This window comes from Pseudophryne corroboree, chromosome 8, assembly GCF_028390025.1.
Source record: "Pseudophryne corroboree isolate aPseCor3 chromosome 8, aPseCor3.hap2, whole genome shotgun sequence".
NCBI lineage: Eukaryota > Metazoa > Chordata > Amphibia > Anura > Myobatrachidae > Pseudophryne > Pseudophryne corroboree.
Window position 1 is genome coordinate 20,569,662 of NC_086451.1, and position 22,655 is coordinate 20,592,316.

The following is a 22,655-nucleotide window of genomic DNA, read 5'->3' on the forward strand; positions in this document are numbered from 1 at the left end:
GCGGCTGTGCCCATAGTAACTGGATCACGTTTGGCAGGTATTATGCGCCTAGTCCTGTCACTAAGGTGGTTTATAATAATTTGTGCCCACAGTAAACATGGCCGCTGCTGCAGTGTGTCCTGGGAGAGATCAGGCTTCTGATTGGTGCAGGCACTGACGTAGGATATTGGATTAGATTGGGCCGCCAATCGAGCTCAGGCTAAACTAGATTCCTGGACGCTGATTGGTGGGAAGGAGATGAGTCGGCCGCCTCTTCCGGTGATCGCTGCGGTTGCTGTCTGTCAGGGCAGCCTGATCATGGCGATGCCCTTGTGGGTGCGGGCGCTGCGGCTCTCCGGGGCCGCCCGGCTCCTGCGCTCTCCTCGCGTACAGAATCTCCACACCAGCCCCGCTCTGGCCTCCAAGGCGCCCGTGTCCACCGCAACGGGTCACGGTCACCACGACCATGAGGATGATATGACCGACTCCTATACCAGGGTAAGACCCCCCTTATATACCTATAGTGTCATTGCCCATATGTGCTCTATATTATACCCCCTATATCCTGTACCATGTGTACTGAGGTGACTCCCCCTGTATATCTATCTATAGGGTTATTCCTATATACCGTGTGCCCTGTATGCGGTGACACCCCCCTATATACCTATCTATAGGGTTATTCCCATATACCATGTGCACTGTATGAGGTGACACCCCCTATATACCTAACTATAGGGTTATTCCTATATAACGTGTGCCCTGTATGAGGTGACTCCCCCTATATACCTATCTATAGTGTTATTCCTATATACCGTGTGCCCTGTATGAGGTGACACCCCCTATATACCTATCTATAGTGTTATTCCTATATAACGTGTGCCCTGTATGAGGTGACGCCCCCTATATACCTAACTATAGGGTTATTCCTATATAACGTGGGCCCTGTATGAGGTGACGCCCCCTATATACCTATCTATAGGGTTATTCCTATATAACGTGTGCCCTGTATGAGGTGACGCCCCCTATATACCTATCTATAGGGTTATTCCTATATAACGTGTGCCCTGTATGAGGTGACGCCCCCTATATACCTATCTATAGGGTTATTCCTATATACCGTGTATCCTGTATGAGGTGACACCCCCTATATACCTATCTATAGTAATATTCCTATATACTACGTGTACTGTCTGTGATACCCCCTATATACTCCTCTTTAGTATATGAGTGCTGTCACTCCCAGATTCAGAGCAGATGTGTCAGGCAGTCTGTGCAGAGAGAGACAAATTGTAACAGCGCTAGAATATGGGGTGAGAAGATAACAGTATCGCTGGGTTTAGCAAAATTGTTTTTATTTTGCACACAAGCAGGTATAGAAAATATCAGTAAACAAAAAACAAACCCAGTGTTCAGTATCTAGGTTTGCGCTTCCAGGTAAATGGAGATGAATGAACCAGATACCTGTATATACTGAGAATGTGCCACTATTACATCCAAACAAAAGTCCAGCACTCCGAGTGTCTAGTTATTAACAGTCCAGCAGCTGTAAGACAGGGATCCGGTCTCTAAGTCGACAGTAACTAGGTCAACAGGGTGTCTAGGTCGACAGGTCAAAAGGTCGACATGAGTTTTTCACAATTTTTTTTTAATTTTTTTTTGAACCTTTTCATACTTAACAATCCACGTGGACTACGATTGGAACGGTAATGCCCGAAGCATGGCGAGCGAAGGCGGTGTGCTAATTGGGGTTCCCGGTCACTCTACGAAGAAAACGACACCAAAATAACATAAAAAATTAATGTCGACCTTTTGACCTAAAGACCATGTCGACCTAGTTACTGTCGACTTTCAATACCACACCCGTTAGACAGACTGGATGTATATTGGTCCAAGTAGCCCTTCCTATGTAGTATAGGTAGGAGAGCCACCTGTGTAGCAGCGTTGGAGCAGAGAGTACCTGATGCTGAGTGAGGCGTGCGGTCCGTGGAGCGTAGCAGCTGCTACTAAGATGCTGCCCGCTGTTTCCGTGGGCGGCTGGCGCTCCTTGGTAGACCCGGGGGTAACCACTGAAGCCATGATGCATCTGATGGTGATGGATGGTGAGCTCTCTGTCCGACTCGGCTGGATGGTGAACACAGGCTGGTTAACGATGCAAGCGCTAGTGCTGGATTCTCAGTGGCGGTGAGTCGGGGGGCTCTGCGCCGACGCGTTTCCACCCAATTCTGGCCTCTGTCAAGATATAAAATTGCAAGTGAGCTCCCATTAAATAGCGGTGTGTTTCCATACATTGATCATGTAATGTAAGCTCTCACGAGCAGGGCCCTCTTCCCTCATGTGCTTATCCTTTCTCTTACTTTAATAATCTTCAACTGCACCAAATCCAGCAGTCTTCTGCCACCTGATACTTATTCCAGTGTCATCTGCTGATGTACAGTAGATACGTGTATTTACCCTGTACTTGTCCTATATTGTTTTCAACTGTTAAAGCCCGCACACACTGGCCAATATATCGGCCGTTCTCTTGAACGGCCGATATATCGCGGGACCATCGGCCAGTGTGTACGGCCGATACGTCTGTGAACTCCGTCGTTCACAGACTTATCGCCTCGGCCCCGCTGCACAGCTGACGGCCAATATATCTACCGATATATTGGCGCGTCGCTGTGTGTGTACGGCGCGGTCGGCCGACCGCCCGTACACATGCTGCGGCGGCCGGCGGTGATTGACAGCTGAACTGGGCGGACGTGTGCACACGCCTTCCCAGTTCATGACGTCAGTCCCTGACGGATCGGGCAGTGTGTATGCTCAACACACTGCCCGATCCGTCCATAGATATATCTGCCGATCAATTGATCGGCAGATATATCTACCAGTGTGTACCCACCTTAAGTCACTGTTTTCCTGTTTTGATTATTTGTTTATGTACTCTGTAATTGGGTGCTGCAGAACCCTTGTGGCGTCATATAAATAAAGGATACGAATAGTAAGCACCTGCAATCACTTATTGGTGTCTCCAGTATACCTGTTTAACAAGTCATATTCTGCCAAGCATGGAAGGCAATAACACAGGTAGGGGTGCTATGGTGGGAGGCAGCGGTGGAAGGAAACTTCAACATTGCATTGCGCTTGGGTCAGGCTGGCAAGTTAGGGAGCAGAGAGTAGGGGCACCACCAAGAGAGAGCCAGGGGGGCACATATCTGGGCAAACATGGCATCTGTTGTGCAGGTAGTAGGTCATTTTGTCAATAGTCTCTGCAATTTGCCGGTTTGATTTGTGAGGGACGGAAGGAGCAGATTCTTCCAAGTCTTTGCAATGAGTAGCAAGTGGGAAGCCATCTTTATAGAAAGTTTGCCGTGGTCTTGGGTGGGGTAGCCTAGAAAAGAGACACACAGGTCTTTCGATATTGGGGCCTCAAATGGGCTACTAAGGAGGCAATGAACTGCCGTCCAGTAGGGGGCAGTGACTGTGCAGGTCCACCAAAAATGAGCTAGAGTATCACAGAGGCCGCAGTTTCTCCAGCAATACCACAACATATAGCAGTTTCCATTACAGTCCAGGTATTAAGGATATCCAGGCTTGAGCACAGAGGACTGGCTTAGTATCTCAGTCAATTTGATTTTAACCAAGCGTGGATATCCTTAATTGGGTTATTATTAGGAACCTCTGATTAGGAGGGTTTTATCTACGAACATGGTCATTCAGAAGGCGTAAGATCAGAAAGCAGTGGGATGAGGGGAGGGGGGGTTTTTAGCTGATGGTCCGAGTTAGGGAGCCTGTGGCCGCGTTTACAAAAAGCAGTAAGGAATTTAAGATTTGCTATTGTCTAATTCCTCAGAGGACTCTGAGACATTTCTTGTGGAAAACAGACATTATTCTACATGGGACTTAGCTGTAGTGGATGGGTTGGAGAATACAGAATTGTAAGGGACACCGCTGCAGTTGATGGGTTGGACAATGTAGGGTCATGAAGTGTGATGCTATAAGTTGATATGTTAGAAAAGCAGAATTGTGAGGGACAAACCTGAAGTCTCCAAAACAATAAGCTTTGAATCACAGAAAAACTAAATTCCGTCTCTGCTTGTGCAAACACTGGTAGTAGTGAGGGCTCTACACATACAGATGTCTTAAGCTGTGTACACACGGTGCAACATGCACATAACTTTCCTTACGATATATATACTATATAGTCAAAATCGTAAGGAAAGTTAGTGCATATTGCACCGTGTGTACACAGCTTGCGATGTCGATGCGCGGGATCAGCATCGCAAGGAAAAATAGACTTTGCAGGCAGCCCACCATTGACTATATTGGCGGGGCCGGGCTCCAGCACCATCGAATAGTCCATGTCAGGCTGTACGGCGCATCGCGCTGTGTGTACACGCATTAGGCTGGGTACACACTTGCCGATGTCAGTGACCTCACGCAAGATCCCCCGCAAACAGTATCGTTCATACACACTGAACGATATCGTTTGCGTCATCCAGGTGCACGCCATCTCGTACAATATCTTTAGATTTCAAGTTGAAAACGAAAGATATTGTACCTCGTTAACGACCTGCGGGAGCGCGCATCATTAACGATATAGGGTATATACACTTGTCGATGTATACGATATATCGTTCGATCCGCCAGCTCGGATGATATATCGGGTACACATCGGCAAGTATATACCCAGCCTAAAGCCCCGTACACGCTAAACGATGCCAGCCTATGGCGGAGGTGACCCGGTGGGGTGCTGGCATCGTCAAGTGCATACACACTTGCCGACGCCAGCGGGGGAGGGGAGCGACGGCTAGGGGGAACGACACCCGTGCTGCATCTGCAGCGTGGCTGTCGTTAACGAGGACCTTCTTCGTCTGTATATGTTCAGACGAGGGAGGGGGTCATTAACGATGCGCGGGATCGCGCATTATTAACGACATTGAGTGTACACGCTGGACGAGATTGTAAAAGATCTCACTCAGAAGGGCCAGTCTGAGCGAGATCTTTTACAATCTCGTCCAGTGTGTACACTCAATTTCACTTTCTCGTCTAGTGTGTATGGGGCTTAAGTCCTGACTGCCATCTGCAGTCTGTAGCTGGTATTACGCCAGATCCCCCTCACAGACAGTCTTCCAGCTATTCATTCAATATAAATACTCATTAACTTGTAATTTAACACGGATGAGCAGTCACAGCAACCGCTGAAGAGTCTACACCAGGGCCAGGGGTGGCCAGACTTTTTGAGTCGATCTACTTTGAAAGCTGAAAAGATTTTATGATCTACCTAGGTGGGATTAATCGTGGTACGTGCCCAAAAAAGGGGCATGGTATAACAAAAATGGGGCGTAGCCTTGCTGCACAGGGTGTAATGACTGTCTCGCACGAAATTACGCATTGGCCCCCACAGGTAAAAACCTCAAACACATATGCCCCCCACAGTGCCAGTGCTGCTCACCGTTTTGCTGCTGTGGTGAGGAGAGCGCAGCGCGCGCCTCTCCTGCCTGCCGCCCTGCCCCGGGCCCTCAATCTGGTCTCCGGCGGTGACGGCAGCGCGTATATCTCAAATCAGGCGCTGGTCCATGAGCTCTGATTGGCTAACGAACCGGCGCCTGATTTGAGATATACACTCCGCTGTCACCGCAGGACACCAGACTGAGGGGCAGGGTGGCAGGCAGGAGAGGCGCTCTCCTCACCTCTGTGGATGGCCGGCGGATCGCGATCGACTGTTTGGCCACCCTTGGTCTACACAGTAGTTTAGTGCTCATTCGAGCACCCTGTACCTGATCCAGGAGGGCATATTTTAATTTTTAAAGGCATAAATTCTATACATTATGTATTGCTGTAGTGATGCATCAAGTCTAAGGGACATATTTACTAAAGTGTGTGGGGGTTTTTTAGAAGTGGAAATGTTGCCTGTAGCAACCAATCGGAGTCTACTTAACATTTATCTAGCTGCTTCTAGAACAGGGGTGGGGAACCTTTGGCCCTCCAGCTGTTGTTAAACTACACATCCCAGCATGCCCTGCAACAGTTTTAACATGGCCAAATAGCAAAACTGTAGAAAGGCATGCTGGTATGTGTAGTTCAACAACAGCTGGAGGGCCAAAGGTTCCCCACCCCTGTTCTAGAAGATAATAGCTAGAATCAGATTGCTTGCTACAGGCAAGACCTCCACTTAAAAAAAAAAAATCCCGCACCTTAGTAAATATACCCCTAAACGTTTGCCCTTCAAAATTAAAATTTGCCCCCTCACTGTCAAAATTGCTTGCACTCCAGCTATATTAAAACATCTGTTGGCCGCACTGTTCTTAATGCTTTCCGTGCTAGGTCGCGGTCTCCCCGGTCACTGCTATGCAGGTTGGAACGTGACTTCACTTCATTTGTGACTGCAGTGAAAGGAAAAATGTCTGCCCCACTTGTGATTCACACGAAAGAAGGGCCGCGTCCAGTGATTCGCTTTTTTGCGGTCTGAGGGTGTGTCTGGTGCCGTTATTTATTGAATACTTTGGGGGTCATTCCGAGTTGATCGCTAGCTGCTGTTGTTCGCTGCGTAGCGATCAGTGGGAAAAAAAGGCTAATCTGCGCATGCACCGCAATGGGCACGCACGTTGTACGGGTACGAAGTCCTTTGTGGTTTTGCACTAGTTCTAGCGACTATTCCAATCGCACAGCCGAACGCTAGGAGATTGACAGGAAGTGGGAGTTTCTGGGTGGTAACTGACCGTTTTCTGGGAGTGTTTGGAAAAACGCAGGCGTGTCCAGGCGTTTGCTGGGCGGGTATCTGACGTCATTACCGCGTCACTCGTCGCAGCAATCATCGCACAGGATAAGTAACTACAGGGCTGGTCTTGTTCTGCACAAAATGTGTTTGGTGCCGCGCGGCTGCACAGGCGTTCGCACTTCTGCAAAGCGAAAATACACTCCCCCGACTATGCGTTTGCACGGCAGCTAAAAGTAGCTATCGAGCGATCAACTCGGAATGACCCCCTTTGTGCACGGTATGGAGAAAGTGTTTTGTCGTGAAGAAGTGCGTATGAATGGATAGAGAAGTTCAAAGATGGTTGTGTCAGCCATGAAGAAGGAGCCGGACGCCCATCCGCGACCGATGAGAGCATTGACCGTTCGTTATGAGGTGTAAGTGCATCCTCTCTCTAGTCCTGATCTGTCGGACTGTCACCTGTTTGGTCCCCTGTAAGAAGTCCTGAGAGGACGAGGAGTCATGTCTGATGAAGAGGTGCAGACAGCGGCGCATTCCTGGCTCGCAGTTCAGCCTAAAACCGTTTTTTTTAATGAGGGAATACAAAAGCTTGTTGCCAGATGAACAAAGTGTATTAAAAAGGAAGATTATGTCGAATAATAATGTATCTGTCTTTTAAGAAAGTTTTTTAAAATAAATTCTACAGCCGGAGTGCGGATGATGATTTTTGACTCGCCCTATTTTGAGCAGAACCTCTACGGATGAAACTCCTTTCATTCCTCTATTTTCTCCTGAGCTCCCTGAATTTATTGGATCAAGGGTCCTAATTCAACATGAGATGCATCTGCAATGCGGTCGCATGCTGAAGCCTTTGTGCAGTGTGCGCACGCACAGGAACCGCGCTGTTTGTGCACTCATAGTATGATGCGCATGATAGGCAGAGGCGTTTTCAGGGCAGGTGGGGTCATCGAAGGGGCGTGGTCTGGGCAACGCAGGCATGTCCGAACCATTTGCGGGCAGGCTGCATAAGCAGGGGGCTGCCATTATCATGCAAGCGCTTCGTTGCTTAGCTAAGCTGTCGCATGTTGGTGGGGGGGTGCAGGACCACCTTTACATGTAACCTACCATCTCTCTCTCTCTCTCTCTCTCTCTCGTCTTACATCTCCCTCCATGCTCTTTTAATTTAAAATCCAGGCATCAAAATGTTTTCTTACCCTCTGCAGCTAATTACAAACCTTGCTCTGCTATGAAAGCCAGCCTGATTGCATTTATCATCTACGTGTACTTGTTCATTGACTCTTTATTTTATGCTGTTTCTTTTTTTTTCTTTAAACACTGTATTGTAGGCCAATTATATAGAACATGTAAATGTTTATCCAGGACCTATAGGATCCAAACCCTTGGAATAAAAGGATGCTGAGAGCCTTTCTGATTTCTGACCACTCTAAAAACCTCTGTACCACCGATTTCTCTAACGTCCTAGTGGATGCTGGGGACTCCGTCAGGACCATGGGGAATAGCGGGCTCCGCAGGAGACAGGGCACATCTAAAAAGCTTTTTAGGTCACATGGTGTGTACTGGCTCCTCCCCCTATGACCCTCCTCCAAGCCTCAGTTAGGTTTTTGTGCCCGTCCGAGAAGGGTGCAATCTGGATGGCTCTCTTAAAGAGCTGTTTGGAAAAGTTCTTTTTAGGTTTTCACTCGGTGATTCCTGCTGGCAACAGGATCACTGCAACGAGGGACTTAGGGGAGAGATCTCCAACTCACCTGCGTGCAGGATGGATTGGGATCTTAGGCTACTGGACACTGAGCTCCAGAGGGAGTCGGAACACAGGTCAGCCTGGGGTTCGTCCCGGAGCCGCGCCGCCGATCCCCCTTACAGACGCTGAAGACGGCAGAGACGGAGGTCCGGAAACAGGCGGCAGAAGACTTCACAGTCTTCAGAGAGGTAGCGCACAGCACTGCAGCTGTGCGCCATTGTTGTCACGGCTCACTGACATGGTCACGGAGGGTGCAGGGCGCTGCTGGGGGCGCCCTGGGCAGCAATATAAATACCTATTTGGCAAAATAAATACATCACATATAGCCATTAAGGCTATATGTATGTATTTTAACCCAGGCCAGTTCTTAAAAAACCGGGAGGAAAAGCCCGCCGAGAAAGGGGCGGAGCTTATTCTCCTCAGCACACAGCGCCATTTTCCCTCACAGAAAGGCTGAGGGGAAGGCTCCCATGCTCTCCCCTGCACTGCACTACAGAAACAGGGTTAAAACAGAGAGGGGGGGCACTGATTTGGCGATATAAATATATATTAAATGCTATAAGGGAGGAACACTTATATAAAGGTTGTCCCTGTATAATTATAGCATTTTGGTGTGTGCTGGCAAACTCTCCCTCTGTCTCCCCAAAGGGCTAGTGGGTCCTGTCCTCTATCAGAGCATTCCCTGTGTGTGTGCTGTAAGTCGGTACGTGTGTGTCGACATGTATGAGGAAAATGTTGGTGAGGAGGCGGAGCAAATTGCCTGTAATGGTGATGTCACTCTCTAGGGAGTCGACACCAGAATGGATGGCTTACTTGTGGAAGTACGTGATCATGTCAACACGCTGCAAGCCGGTTGACGACATGAGACGACCGGCAAACAAATTAGTACCTGTCCAGGCGTCTCAGACACCGTCAGGGGCTTGTAAAAACGCCCATTTACCTCACGGACACTGACTCCAGTGTCGACGGTGAAGAAACAAACGTATTTTCCTTTAGGGCCACACGTTACATGTTAAGGGCATGAAGGAGGTGTTACATATTTCTGATACTACAAGTACCACAAATAAGGGTATTTTGTAGGGTGTGAATAAACTACTTGTAGTTTTGCCTGAATCAGATAAATTAAATGAAGTGTGTGGTGATACGTGGGGTTCCTCCGATAGAAAGTTATGGGCGGTATACCCTTTCCCGCCAGAAGTAAGGGCGAGTTGGGAAACACACCTTAGGGTGGATAAGGCGCTCACACGCTTATAAAAACAAGTGGCGTTACCGTCTCCAGATACGGCCGCCCTCAAGGAGCCAGCTGATAAGAAGCTGAAAAATAGCCTAAGAAGTATATACACACATACTGGTGTTATACTACGACCAGCAATCGCCTCAGACTGGATGTGCAGCGCTGAGGGGGCTTGGTCGGATTTCCTGACTGAAAATTTTGATACCCTTGACAGGGACAAGATTTTATTGTCTATAGAGCATTTTAAGGATGCATTTCTATATATGCGTGATGCGCAGAGGGATATTTGCATTCTGGCATCAAGAGTAAATGTGATGTCCATATCTGCCAGACGAAGACACGACAGTGGTCAGGTGAGGCAGATTCCAGACGGCACATGGAAGTATTGCCGTATAAAGGGGCGGTCCATCGGACCTGGTGGCCATGGCAACAGCTGAAAAATCCACCTTTTGTTACCCCGAGTCACATCTCAACAGAAAAGGACACAGTCTTTTCAGTCTCAGTCCTTTCGTCTCCATACGGGCAGGCGGGCAAAGGCCAGTCATATCTGCCCAGGGGTAGAGGAAAGGGAAGAAGACTGCAGCAAGCAGCCCATTCCCAGGAACAGAAGCCCTTCACAGCTTCTGCCAAGTCCGCAGCATGACGCTGGGGCAGTACAAGCGGACTCAGGTGCGGTAGGGGGTCATCTCAAGAGTTTCAGCACGCAGTGGGCTCACTTGCAAGGGGACTCCTGGATCCTACATGTAGTATCCCAGGTGTACATTGGAAATTCGAGATGTCTCCTCCTCACAAGTTCCGGAAGTCTGTTTTACCAACGTCTACCTCCGACAGGGAGGTAGTATTGGAAACAATTCACAGGCTGTATTCCCAGCAGGTGATAATCAAAGTACCCCTCCTACAACAAGGGAGGGGGTATTATTCCACACTATATTGTGGTACTGAAGCCAAACGGCTCGGTGAGATCTGAAATATTTGAACACTTACATACAAGCGTTCAAATCAAGATGGAGTCACTCAGAGCAGTGATAGCGAACCAGGAAGGGGACGATATGGTGTCACTGGATATCAGGGACACTTACCTACATGTCCAAAATTGCCCTTCTCACCAAGGGTACCTCAGGTTCGCGGTACAGAACTGTCACTATCAGTTCAGACGCTGCCGTTTGGATTGTCCACGGCGCCACGGGTCTTTACCAAGGTAATGGCCGAAATGATGATTCTTCTTAAAAGAAACTGGTACGCTTCCCTGATAAGGGCAAGGTCCAGAGAACAGTTGGAGGTCGGAGTAGCACTATCTTTAATAGTTCTACGACAGCACGAGTGGATTCTAAATATTCCAAAATCGCAGCTTTTCCGAGGACACGTCTACTGTTCCTAGGGATGATTCTGGACACAGTCCAGAAAAAGGTGTTTCTCCCAGAGGAGAAAGCCAGGGAGTTATCCGAGCTAATCGGGATCCTCCTAAAACCAGGAAAAGTGTCAGTGCATCATTGCACAAGAGTCCTGGTAAAAATGGTGGCTTATTACGAAGCAATTCCATTCGGCAGATTTCACGCAAGAACTCTTCAGTGGGATCTGCTGGACAAATGGTCCGGATCGCATCTTCAGATGCATCAGCGGATAACCCTATATCTAAGGACAAGGGTGTCTCTCCTGTGGTGATTACAGAGTGCTCATCTTCTAGAGGGCCACAGATTCAGCATTCAGGATTGGATGCTGGTGACCACGGAGGCCAGCCTGAGAGGCTGGGGAGCAGTCACACAGGGAAAAAATTTCCAGGAAAGTGTGATCAAGTCTGGAGAATTCTCTCCACATAGATGGAGTTAAGAGCAAAATTATAATGCTCTAAACTTAGCAAGACCTCTGCTTCAAGGTCAGCCGGTATTGATCCAGTGGGATAACATCACGGCAGTCGCCCACGTAAACAGAAAGGGCGGCACAAGAAGCTGGAGGGCAGTGAAAAAACTGCAAGGATTTTTCGCTAGGCGGAAAATCATGTGATAGCACTGTCAGCAGTGTTCTCTCCGGGAGTGGACGACTGGGAAGCAGACTTCCTCAGCAGGCATGACCTCCACCCGGGAGAGTGGGAACTTCATAGGGAAGTTTTTCCGCATGATTGTGAACCATTGGCAAAGACCAAAGGTGGAAATGATGGCGTCCCGCCCGAACAAAAAACGGGACAGGTATTGCGCCAGGTCATGAGACCTTCAGGCGATAGCTGTGGATGTCCTGGTAACACCGTGGGTGTAACAGTCGGTGTATGTGTTCCCTCCTCTGCTTCTCATAACCAAGGTATTGAGAATTACAAGACATAGAGGAGTATGAACTATACTCGTGACTCCGGATTGGCCAAGAGGGACTTGGTACCCGGAACTTCAAGAGATGCTCACAGAGGACTAAGGGCCTGGGGAGCTAAGAAGGGACTTGCTTCAGCAGGTACCATGTCTATTCCAAGACTTACCGCGGCTGCGTTTGACGGCATGGCGGTTGAATGCCGGATCCTGAAGGAAAAAGGCATTCCATAAGAGGTCATACCTACCCTGGTCAAAGCCAGGAAGGAGGTGACCGCACAACGTCATCACCACATGTGGTAAAAATATGTTGCGTGGGTGAGGCCAGGAAGGCCCCACGAAGAAAATTCAACTAGGTCGATTTCTACACTTCCTGAAAACAGGAGTGTTTTGAGCCTAAAATTGGGGTTCTTTAAGGTTTTAAGTTTCGGCCCTGTAGAATTTCTTCCGGAAAGAATTGACTTTAGTTCCTGAAGTCCAGATTGTCAAGGGAGTATTGCATATACACCCCTTTTTTGTGCCTTTAGTGGCACAGTGTGATCTCAACATAGTGTTGGGATTCCTTAAAATCATATTGGTTTGAACCGCTCAAATCTGTGGATTTGAAATATCTCACATGGAAAGTGAACATGCTGTTGACCAATATCTCACATGGACAGTGACCATGCTGTTGGTCCTGGCCTCGGCCAGGCGATTGTCAGAATGGGCGGCTTTGTCTTACAAAAGCCCATATTTAATTTTCCATTCGGACAGGGCAGAACTGGGACTCGTCTCCAGTTTTCTTCCTAAGGGGGTGTCAGGTTTTCACCTGAAACAACCTATTATGGTGCCTGCGGCTACTAGGGACTTGGAGGACTCCAAGTTACTAGACGTTGTCAGGACCCTAAAAATATATTTATATATATATAGTTTAGGACGGCTGGAGTCAGAAAGTCTGACTTGCTGTTTATATTGTATGCATCCAACAAGATGGGTGCTCCTGCGTCTAAACAGACGATTGCACGTTGGATCTGTAGCACAATCCAACTTGCACATTCTGTGGCAGGCCTGCCACAGCCTAAATCTGTAAAGGCCCACTCCACTAGGAAAGTGGGCGCATCTTGGGCGGCTGCCCGAGGGGTCTCGGCATTACAACTTTGCCGAGCAACTACGTGGTCAGGGGAGAACACGTTTGTAAAAGTTTACAAATTTGATACTCTGGCTAAGGAGGACCTGGAGTTCTCTCATTCGGTGCTGCAGAGTCATCCGCACTCTCCCGCCCGTTTGGGAGCTTTGGTATAATCCCCATGGTCCTGACGGAGTCCCCAGCATCCACTAGGACGTTAGAGAAAATAAGAATTTACTTACCGATAATTCTATTTCTCGTAGTCCGTAGTGGATGCTGGGCGCCCATCCCAAGTGCGGATTGTCTGCAATGCTTGTACATAGTTATTGTTACAAAAATCGGGTTATTACTATTGTTGTGAGCCATCTTTCAGAGGCTACTTCGTTTTGTTATCATACTGTTAACTGGGTTCAGATCACAAGTTGTACGGTGTGATTGGTGTGGCTGGTATGAGTCTTACCCGGGATTCAAGATCCTTCCTTATTGTGTACACTCGTCCGGGCACAGTACCTAACTGAGGCTTGGAGGAGGGTCATAGGGGGAGGAGCCAGTACACACCATGTGACCTAAAAAGCTTTTTAGATGTGCCCTGTCTCCTGCGGAGCCCGCTATTCCCCATGGTCCTGATGGAGTCCCCAGCATCCACTACGGACTACGAGAAATAGAATTATCGGTAAGTAAATTCTTATTATTTCCTTCCGATGTAGCGTCTCTATACACAGTTGCCGCTCTGAGTCTGAGAACTGCAGCAGCTCCGTCCCCTCCTATCTCTCGTGGTGGCTGCGGAAGTCCCGCCCCTTCTCATACGCCGCTTCCGCCTATCTCCCATGGTGCCTGCAAGAACTCCACCCCCTTACTTAGACTCCATCCCTTCCCTCTCTGATCTGGGGATGGCCATCGGTCTGTTTTCCATCGATGTTATGGAACTGGAGTGTCATACCATCTGGTTCCTACCAGTGGCGTGTCGCGTATGCGCGCTGCAGATTCCCTGATCCCGTGCATCTCTCGTCCGGGAGATGGAGACCCTGGCCAGGTCTGCAGTGCGTGCGAGGGAGGCGTTGGTAGACCAGCGGCGGGTACCCTGACACCACTGATGAAGTGTTACAACACTCGCTGTATGTGAAAGGCTTAAGCAGTGCGACACGATGCCCAGAGTAATCTGAGCTGGCGTTGCAGTGCAGGGCTACCACTGGCTTACTACTTAGTAGCAGTGCACTGCAGTTCCAGTGTATAGTGAAAGCCATGAGATAGGCCCATGGCTGCCATCGATGCTGGGAAACTTATTGATTCTCCGCCATCTATGGTAAACCCATCTGTCATCGAGTGATGATCATCGATGGTTTGTACCCATATATCTGCTCACAACACTGCAATTGTTTTAAGGGTCCGTGGATCCCCACGGAAAGTGGTAGGCCCAGAACACGTCCCCAGCCCACTCTCCTTAATCAGTCTCCTGCAGTTCCTGGGTAGGCCACTAGGTGGCGCGCAGGCTGCGATTGCTATTGCATTGTATAACAGATTCATGAGCACATTTAGGAGCACTAAATAAATGATGGGAATAGATTTTCATTTCTTCTGTCTCGGATCTTATTGCAGAAATAAGACGAAACACTTATATCGCTGAGAATGATATGAATGTATTCCATATCATTATATAGCAAGCCAGACAATCTGCCATCCACAAACTGTTTTTTACCGGTGTCTCAGAATACATGCAGCCTGGTACTGCACCTCCTGTTCACATAATGTACCGTACAGCTATACCCAATGAAGATATCACACGCTGGGAATGTACATATTGTATGGGTGCAGCTCATTCATTCAGAGACACGGACAGAACGAGCGAGAACACGCCAGGCAGCAACGTGCGCAGTACAAGCTTTAGTATAATGGGGGTCATTCTGAGTTGATCGCTCGCTAGCAGTTTTTAGCAGCCGTGCAAACGCTATGCCGCCGCCCACTGGGAGTGTATTTTAGCTTAGCAGAAGTGCGAATGAAAGGATCGCAGAGCGGCTACAAAAAAATTATGTGCAGTTTCAGAGCAGCTTCAGACCTACTCAGCGCTTGCGATCACTTCAGACTGTTCAGTTCCTGTTTTGACGTCACAAACACGCCCTGCGTTCTCCCAGCCACGCCTGCGGTTTTCCCGGCACGCCTGCGTTTTTCCCGCACACTCCCTGAAAACGGTCAGTTGACACCCAGAAACGCCCATTTCATGTCAATCACTCTGCGGCCACCAGTGCGATTGAAATGCTTCGCTAGACCCTGTGTGAAACGACGTCGTTCGTTGTAATAGTACGTCGCGTGTGCGCATTGTGCCGCAGTTACTTTTTTTTTTTTTGCCTGATCACTGGGCAGCGAACGAAAGCAGCTAGCGAACAACTCAGAATGACCCCCAATATCACCGTATAGAACACAAGGTCAGTATTGACTACACACCCCAGATGTATGATTCCATTCCCGGGTTGTATCCCAGTACAAGCGCAGAAGGCAGCGGATTGGTGATTAAGGGCTTAATTCATCATGGTATGCTAATTAGAGAATTTGCAAATGGAGCGATTAACGAACGAGTGGGGTAATAGTGACAGAAAATGCGCACAGATCGTAAATGTTTGACTGACGGGAAGCCGGTCTTTCTGGGGAAGGTCAGAAAAAAACCACAGGCGTTTCTGGGAGGGGTCTCAGCGCAGACCACTTCCAGCCCGTCTCAGCCATGCAGCTGTAAAGGAATAGAACTTCAAAACCAGTGTACATATCGGCCTAAGATTTGGGGGTTTTCTTTACACCCATGGCAACAAATATTGTACAAACGTGTAGATTGGGTGTGGAACGACCTATCTGTGTTTTATCGGTAACCGGTCTATTGATCTACAGTCTTTAGGTCGTCAGGGTCAAAATATCGACATGACACTGGGTGACACACATATGGTCCACACACTTTTCAGCTTCTTTTATACTTTACCATCCACGTGGACTACGATTGGGAATAGTAACCTGTGCTGAGCGGAGCGCGGTACCTTTCCCCGAAGCATGGCGAGCAATGCAGTACACTAATGGGGCTTGTTTGTGGCAAAAAAAAAGACAAAACACCCAAAAATACTAAACGAAAATTGTCTACCTTTTTTGTGTCGCACATCTCCAGGTCGATCTCTTCGACTGTCTACCTATTCCATGTCGATCGTTTGAACCTGTTGACCTAATGCAATGTCTGCCATTAGCGGTCAACCTATTGACTTTAGACCGTTTTAGTGTAGAGCTGCTAATCCGCACCCGTTTTATCCGTTCACCTTTTAGGCCAAAATAATCAACAGTCTGTGCACAATCAGGGATATCCCTAAAACCTGGACTGTTGGGGTGCCTTGAGGGCCGCATTTGGTAACCAATGAATTAGGGAATGAATACATTTGACCCCTAGGGCAAAATTTACTAAGAGGCTTGTACAATAAACCCCAGCAGTTTGGTGCTGGTTTTGCAAGCCTTCCGTGGTACTTGAATTGTTGCAATCTAGTAGCTGCCAGCATGCAAAACACCAGCCCCCCCCCCCCCCCCCCCCCCCCCCCCCACAGAGGTGAGGAGCGGCGTTGGCCTTTTATTACATTGGATAAAGTAACATATTAGTTTATCCATTTAATAGGTGCTGTTCTGTTACACCAGCAGAGGGCGACGTGCACACATTTTTGCGTCGCCTGTCATGAGCCGGATTGATGTGAATCTTTTACACCTCTGCTCGCTCCTCTTCATACTCATTCCCACCTTCTGAACACACACACACACACACACACACACACATTATTTGACTTTTATAATATATATATATATATATATATATATATATATAGTATATATTGTACTCTTTTAGTATTGCGTGCTTGAAGCTGCACATTGTACTCTCCCCGGCGAGCCGCTATTGTCTGCTTCCTCATCATTAGTTGCTCTCCTTTTGTTCCCGGGCTGCACAGCTTTCTCTCACCTCTCGGCGCCTGTGTGATGGAAACGTTTGACAGTGCCGGCAGCTTTCATGTCCTACGCCTGTGTGGTGATAGCAGCTGTGCAGCCGCAGCTCCTGAGAACTTACTCTGTAAATGTAGGAGTTGGAGGAGCATTAGAAAACGTGATAGTGTGAACTAAGACCAGCGTAAACCATCATTTCACCGTCTTACACCAATGACTGATCAATGTGTTGTTGTTGTTTTCTTCTCGCCCCATTTCTCTTACCCCGCCCTATCTTTCTGAACCCAATTTCTGACCTCTGCCCCCAACTAATTTCCTCCTGCGTTTCCTGCATTTTTCTCCGGCTCCTGTAACCCCACTATTCCCCCCCAATTCTGTCTCCACCTGGGGTACCTCTCCTGCCCGCTTCCTCACCCCTTTCCCTCTGACTTTATTTGCCTGCTCTCTATCTTGGCTTTTTGCCCTATGTCCCCCCCTTCCCCCCCCCCCCCCCCCCCTTCCCTCCTCTGCTATAGAACCCGGACTGGCACGGATTCAGCGAGGATCCGGAAGCAGATGTCCAGAATATGCGGACGGTTATGTTCTGCGGCTTTTCGCTTTGCCTCGTGCTGGGGTCCGTCTTTGTGTATTATCTGCCACCGAGGAAGTGAGTACCCCAATTTTAATTTGGTTCGCCGTCCCCCCTCTTCTCCACTCCCTACCTTCCCTGTGTAACCTCTCTCCCTCCACTCCGCTCCCTCCCCTGCACACTGAATACAATAAACTGCTGCTGTGGCTGCGACTATTCCCTCAGCATTCATATTCCCATCACTTAGTCATCTCTGAGGGGGAGAATATATTGCAGATATAAGTCTTCTGCTGACAGAAACTTGAAGATAATGCTCCATCTAGCCTGTCGCTGCCGCCAGAGTGACAGGGACAGGAGCCCCCCCCATACTCTCTGCCCCAGCTGGGGGGGGGGGGGGGGGGGGTGGCGTAGAGTCAGAGCAAACCCCCGTGGACCTGTGTGGCTGCGGAGTGACTATATATAGCCTCTAATTGCTTGTTCAGGAGACTACTGGAGCAGTGGCTGCTATCTGGGACGAGGGGACAGATGTATGGAGACATGTCCCTTCTGTCACTGGTGATACAGATGTATGTTGGCCTGTCGGAACCCGGGGAGTGATTAGTGTGATAATTCAGGTGAGGGCTGCGCTCGCTGTACAGTGAGTCCACACTTCCTGAGGGAGAGTTCTAATGAGCACTAATCAATTATTTATTTTCATGCTGAGCTGAAGGAAAACAGCAGTATGGCCTGTTACACGCCTGCTCTCTCCTAGCATTGCACCGTAACACACAGACTTCTCCCCCTACACATTCCCTACACTGCTTCCCAATCCCTCCCACCCTCACATTCCCTATACTGCTTCCCAATCCCTCCACCCTCACATTTCCTGTACTGCTTCCCAATCCCCCACCCTCACATTCCCTATACTGCTTCCCAATCCCCCCACCCTCACATTCCCTATACTGCTTCCCAATCCCTCCACCCTCACATTCCCTATACTGCTTCCCAATCCCCCCACCCTCACATTCCCTGTACTGCTTCCCAATCCCTCCACCCTCACATTCCCTACACTGCTTCCCAATCCCTCCCACCCTCACATTCCCTATACTGCTTCCCAATCCCTCCACCCTCACATTCCCTATACTGCTTCCCAATCCCCCCACCCTCACATTCCCTATACTGCTTCCCAATCCCTCCACCCTCACATTCCCTATACTGCTTCCCAATCCCCCCACCCTCACATTCCCTATACTGCTTCCCAATCCCCCCACCCTCACATTCCCTATACTGCTTCCCAATCCCCCCACCCTCACATTCCCTGTACTGCTTCCCAATCCCCCCACCCTCACATTCCCTATACTGCTTCCCAATCCCCCCACCCTCACATTCCCTGTACTGCTTCCCAATCCCTCCACCCTCACATCCCCTGTACCCTATACTGCTTCCCAATCCCCCCACCCTCACATTCCCTATACCCTATACTGCTTCCCAACCTCCACCCTCACATTCCCTGTACTGCTTCCCAATCCCCCCACCCTCACATTCCCTGTACTGCTTCCCAATCCCCTCACATTCCCTATACTGCTTCCCAATCCCCTCACCCTCACATTCCCTATACTGCTTCCCAATCCCCCCACCCTCACATTCCCTATACTGCTTCCCAATCCCCCCACCCTCACATTCCCTATACTGCTTCCCAATCCCTCCACCCTCACATTCCCTATACTGCTTCCCAATCCCTCCACCCTCACATTCCCTATACTGCTTCCCAATCCCCCCACCCTCACATTCCCTATACTGCTTCCCAATCCCCCCACCCTCACATTCCCCATCCCCTACTGCTTCCCAATCCCCCCACCCTCACATTCCCCATCCCCTACTGCTTCCCATTCCCTCCACCCTCACATTCCCTATACTGCTTCCCAATCCCCCCACCCTCACATTCCCTATACTGCTTTCCAATCCCCCCCAACCTCGCATTCCCAATCCCCCCACCCTCACATTCCCCATCCCCTATACTGCTTCCCAATCCCCCCACCCTCACATTCCCCATCCCCTACTGCTTCCCAATCCCCCCACCCTCACATTCCCTATACTGCTTCCCAATCCCCCCACCCTCACATTCCCCATCCCCTTTACTGCTTCCCAATCCCCCCCACCCTCACATTCCCTATACTGCTTCCCCATCCCCTATACTGATTCCCAATCCTCCCCACTCTCACATTCCCCATCCCCCCACCCTGCTTCCCAATCCCCCCCACCCTCACATTCCCTATACTGCTTCCCAATCCCCCCACCCTCACATACCCCATTCCCTATACTGCTTCCCAATCCCCCCCACCCTCACATTGCCCATTCCCTATACTGCTTCCCAATCCCCCCCACCCTCACATCCCCTATACTGCTTCCCAATCCCCCCTCCCTCACATCCCCTATACTGCTTCCCAGTCCCCCCACCCTAACATTCCCTATACCGCTTCCCAATCCCCCCCACCCTCACATTCCCTATACTGCTTACCAATCCCCCCACCCTCACATTCCCCATTCCCTATACTGCTTCCCAATCCCCCCCACCCTCACATTCCCCATTCCCTATACTGCTTCCCAATCCCCCCCACCCTCACATTCCCCATTTCCTATACTGCTTCCCAATCCCCCCCACCCTCACATTCCCCATCCCCTATACTGCTTCCCAATCCCCCCACCCTCACATTCCCTATACTGCTTCCCAATCCCCCCCCCCTCACATTCCCCATCCCCTATACTGCTTCGCAATCCCCCCCCCCTCACATTCCCCATCCCCTTTACTGCTTCCCAATCCACCCCACCCTCACATTCCCTATACTGCTTCCCAGTCCCCCCACCCTTACATTCCCCATCCCCTATACTGCTTCCCAATCCCCCCACCCTCACATTCCCTATACTGCTTCCCAATCCCCCCCACCCTCACATTCCCCATCCCCTATACTGCTTCCCAATCCACCCCACCCTCACATTCCCTGTACTGCTTCCCAATCCACCCCACCCTCACATTCCCTGTACTGCTTCCCAATCCCCCCCACCCTCACATCCCCTATACTGCTTCCCAATCCCCCCTCCCTCACATCCCCTATACTGCTTCCCAGTCCCCCCACCCTAACATTCCCTATACCGCTTCCCAATCCCCCCCACCCTCACATTCCCTATACTGCTTACCAATCCCCCCACCCTCACATTCCCCATTCCCTATACTGCTTCCCAATCCCCCCCACCCTCACATTCCCCATTCCCTATACTGCTTCCCAATCCCCCCCACCCTCACATTCCCCATTTCCTATACTGCTTCCCAATCCCCCCCACCCTCACATTCCCCATCCCCTATACTGCTTCCCAATCCCCCCACCCTCACATTCCCTATACTGCTTCCCAATCCCCTATACTGCTTCCCAATCCCCCCCCCTCACATTCCCCATCCCCTATACTGCTTCGCAATCCCCCCCCTCACATTCCCCATCCCCTTTACTGCTTCCCAATCCACCCCACCCTCACATTCCCTATACTGCTTCCCAGTCCCCCCACCCTTACATTCCCCATCCCCTATACTGCTTCCCAATCCCCCCACCCTCACATTCCCTATACTGCTTCCCAATCCCCCCCACCCTCACATTCCCCATCCCCTATACTGCTTCCCAATCCACCCCACCCTCACATTCCCTGTACTGCTTCCCAATCCACCCCACCCTCACATTCCCTGTACTGCTTCCCAATCCCCCCCACCCTCACATTCCCTATACTGCTTCCCAGTCCCCCCACCCTCACATTCCCCATTCCCTTTACTGCTTCCCAATCCACCCCACCCTCACATTCCCTATACTGCTTCCCAGTCCCCCTACCCTCACATTCCCCATTCCCTATATTGCTTCCCAATCCCCCCCCCCCCCACCCTCACATTCCCCCTTCACTATACTGCTTCCCAATCCCCCCACCCTCACATTTGTGTATATACAGTATGAAGCCTTTGCAGACAAGTTGCAGATCTCAGCACCTACCCCTTCCATTTCTCTAGCATTCCAGCTGAAGCATGGGCAAGTTGGGTGTGATGCTTGGTTGGGGGACAATGCCAATCCTCGCATTACTGGTAGTCGTCCTCATGCAGCGTCTCCCTTTGTTCACACTCATGCACACCCATAGTCTCACTGCCAGTCATCCTCATGTAGCGTCTCCCCTTGTATCACACTCCTATGCGCTACCCTTACCTCACTACCAGTCGTCCTCATGCATCGTCTCCCTTTGTTCACACTCATGAACAACCATAATCTCACTGCCAGTCCTCGTGCAGCGTCTCCTCTTGTATCACACTCATGTCCACACCCATAGTCTCACTGCCAGTCCTCCTCATGCAGCGTCTCCCCTTGTATCACACTCATGTCCACACCCATAGTCTCACTGCCAGTCCTCCTCATGCAGCGTCTCCCCTTGTATCACACTCATGTCCACACCCATAGTCTCACTGCCAGTCCTCCTCCTGCAGCGCCTCCCCTTGTATCACTCACATGCACACCCATAATCTCACTGCCAGTCCTCCTCCTGCAGCGTCTCCCCTTGTATCACACTCATGCACACCCATAATCTCACTGCCAGTCCTCCTCATGCAGCGTCTCCCCTTGTATCACACTCATGTCCACACCCATAGTCTCACTGCCAGTCTTTCTCGTGCAGCGTCTCCCCTTGTATCACTCACATGCACAACCATAGTCTCACTGCCAGTCCTCCTCCTGCAGCGTCTCCCCTTGTATCACACTCATGCACAACCATAGTCTCACTGCCAGTCCTCCTCATGCAGCGTCTCCCCTTGTATCACACTCATGCACAACCATAATCTCACTGCCAGTCCTCCTCATGCAGTGTCTCCCCTTGTATCACACTCATGCACAACCATAATCTCACTGCCAGTCCTCCTCATGCAGCGTCTCCCCTTGTATCACACTCATGCACAACCATAGTCTCACTGCCAGTCCTCCTCATGCAGTGTCTCCCCTTGTATCACACTCATGCACACCCATAATCTCACTGCCAGTCCTCCTCCTGCAGCGTCTCCCCTTGTATCACTCACATGCACACCCATAATCTC

At 49.9% G+C, this 22,655-nt stretch overlaps 2 protein-coding genes across 2 annotated transcripts in view; one reads left to right on the forward strand and one right to left on the reverse strand.

Moving 5' to 3' along the window:
- The window catches only part of TIMM17B (translocase of inner mitochondrial membrane 17B), a 35,086-nt gene extending 32,881 nt beyond the window's left edge, over nucleotides 1-2,205 (reverse strand). Inside the window, exon 1 of the mRNA XM_063936000.1 lies at nucleotides 1,937-2,205. Coding sequence (XP_063792070.1) covers nucleotides 1,937-2,055 — 119 coding nt within the window. The 5' untranslated portion in view covers nucleotides 2,056-2,205. The remainder of the gene's footprint in view (nucleotides 1-1,936) is intronic.
- The window catches only part of NDUFB11 (NADH:ubiquinone oxidoreductase subunit B11), a 77,530-nt gene continuing 55,123 nt past the window's right edge, over nucleotides 249-22,655 (forward strand). Inside the window, exons 1-2 of the mRNA XM_063936005.1 lie at nucleotides 249-477; nucleotides 17,514-17,644. Of these exons, the coding sequence (XP_063792075.1) occupies nucleotides 298-477; nucleotides 17,514-17,644 (311 nt within the window). The 5' untranslated portion in view covers nucleotides 249-297. The remainder of the gene's footprint in view (nucleotides 478-17,513; nucleotides 17,645-22,655) is intronic.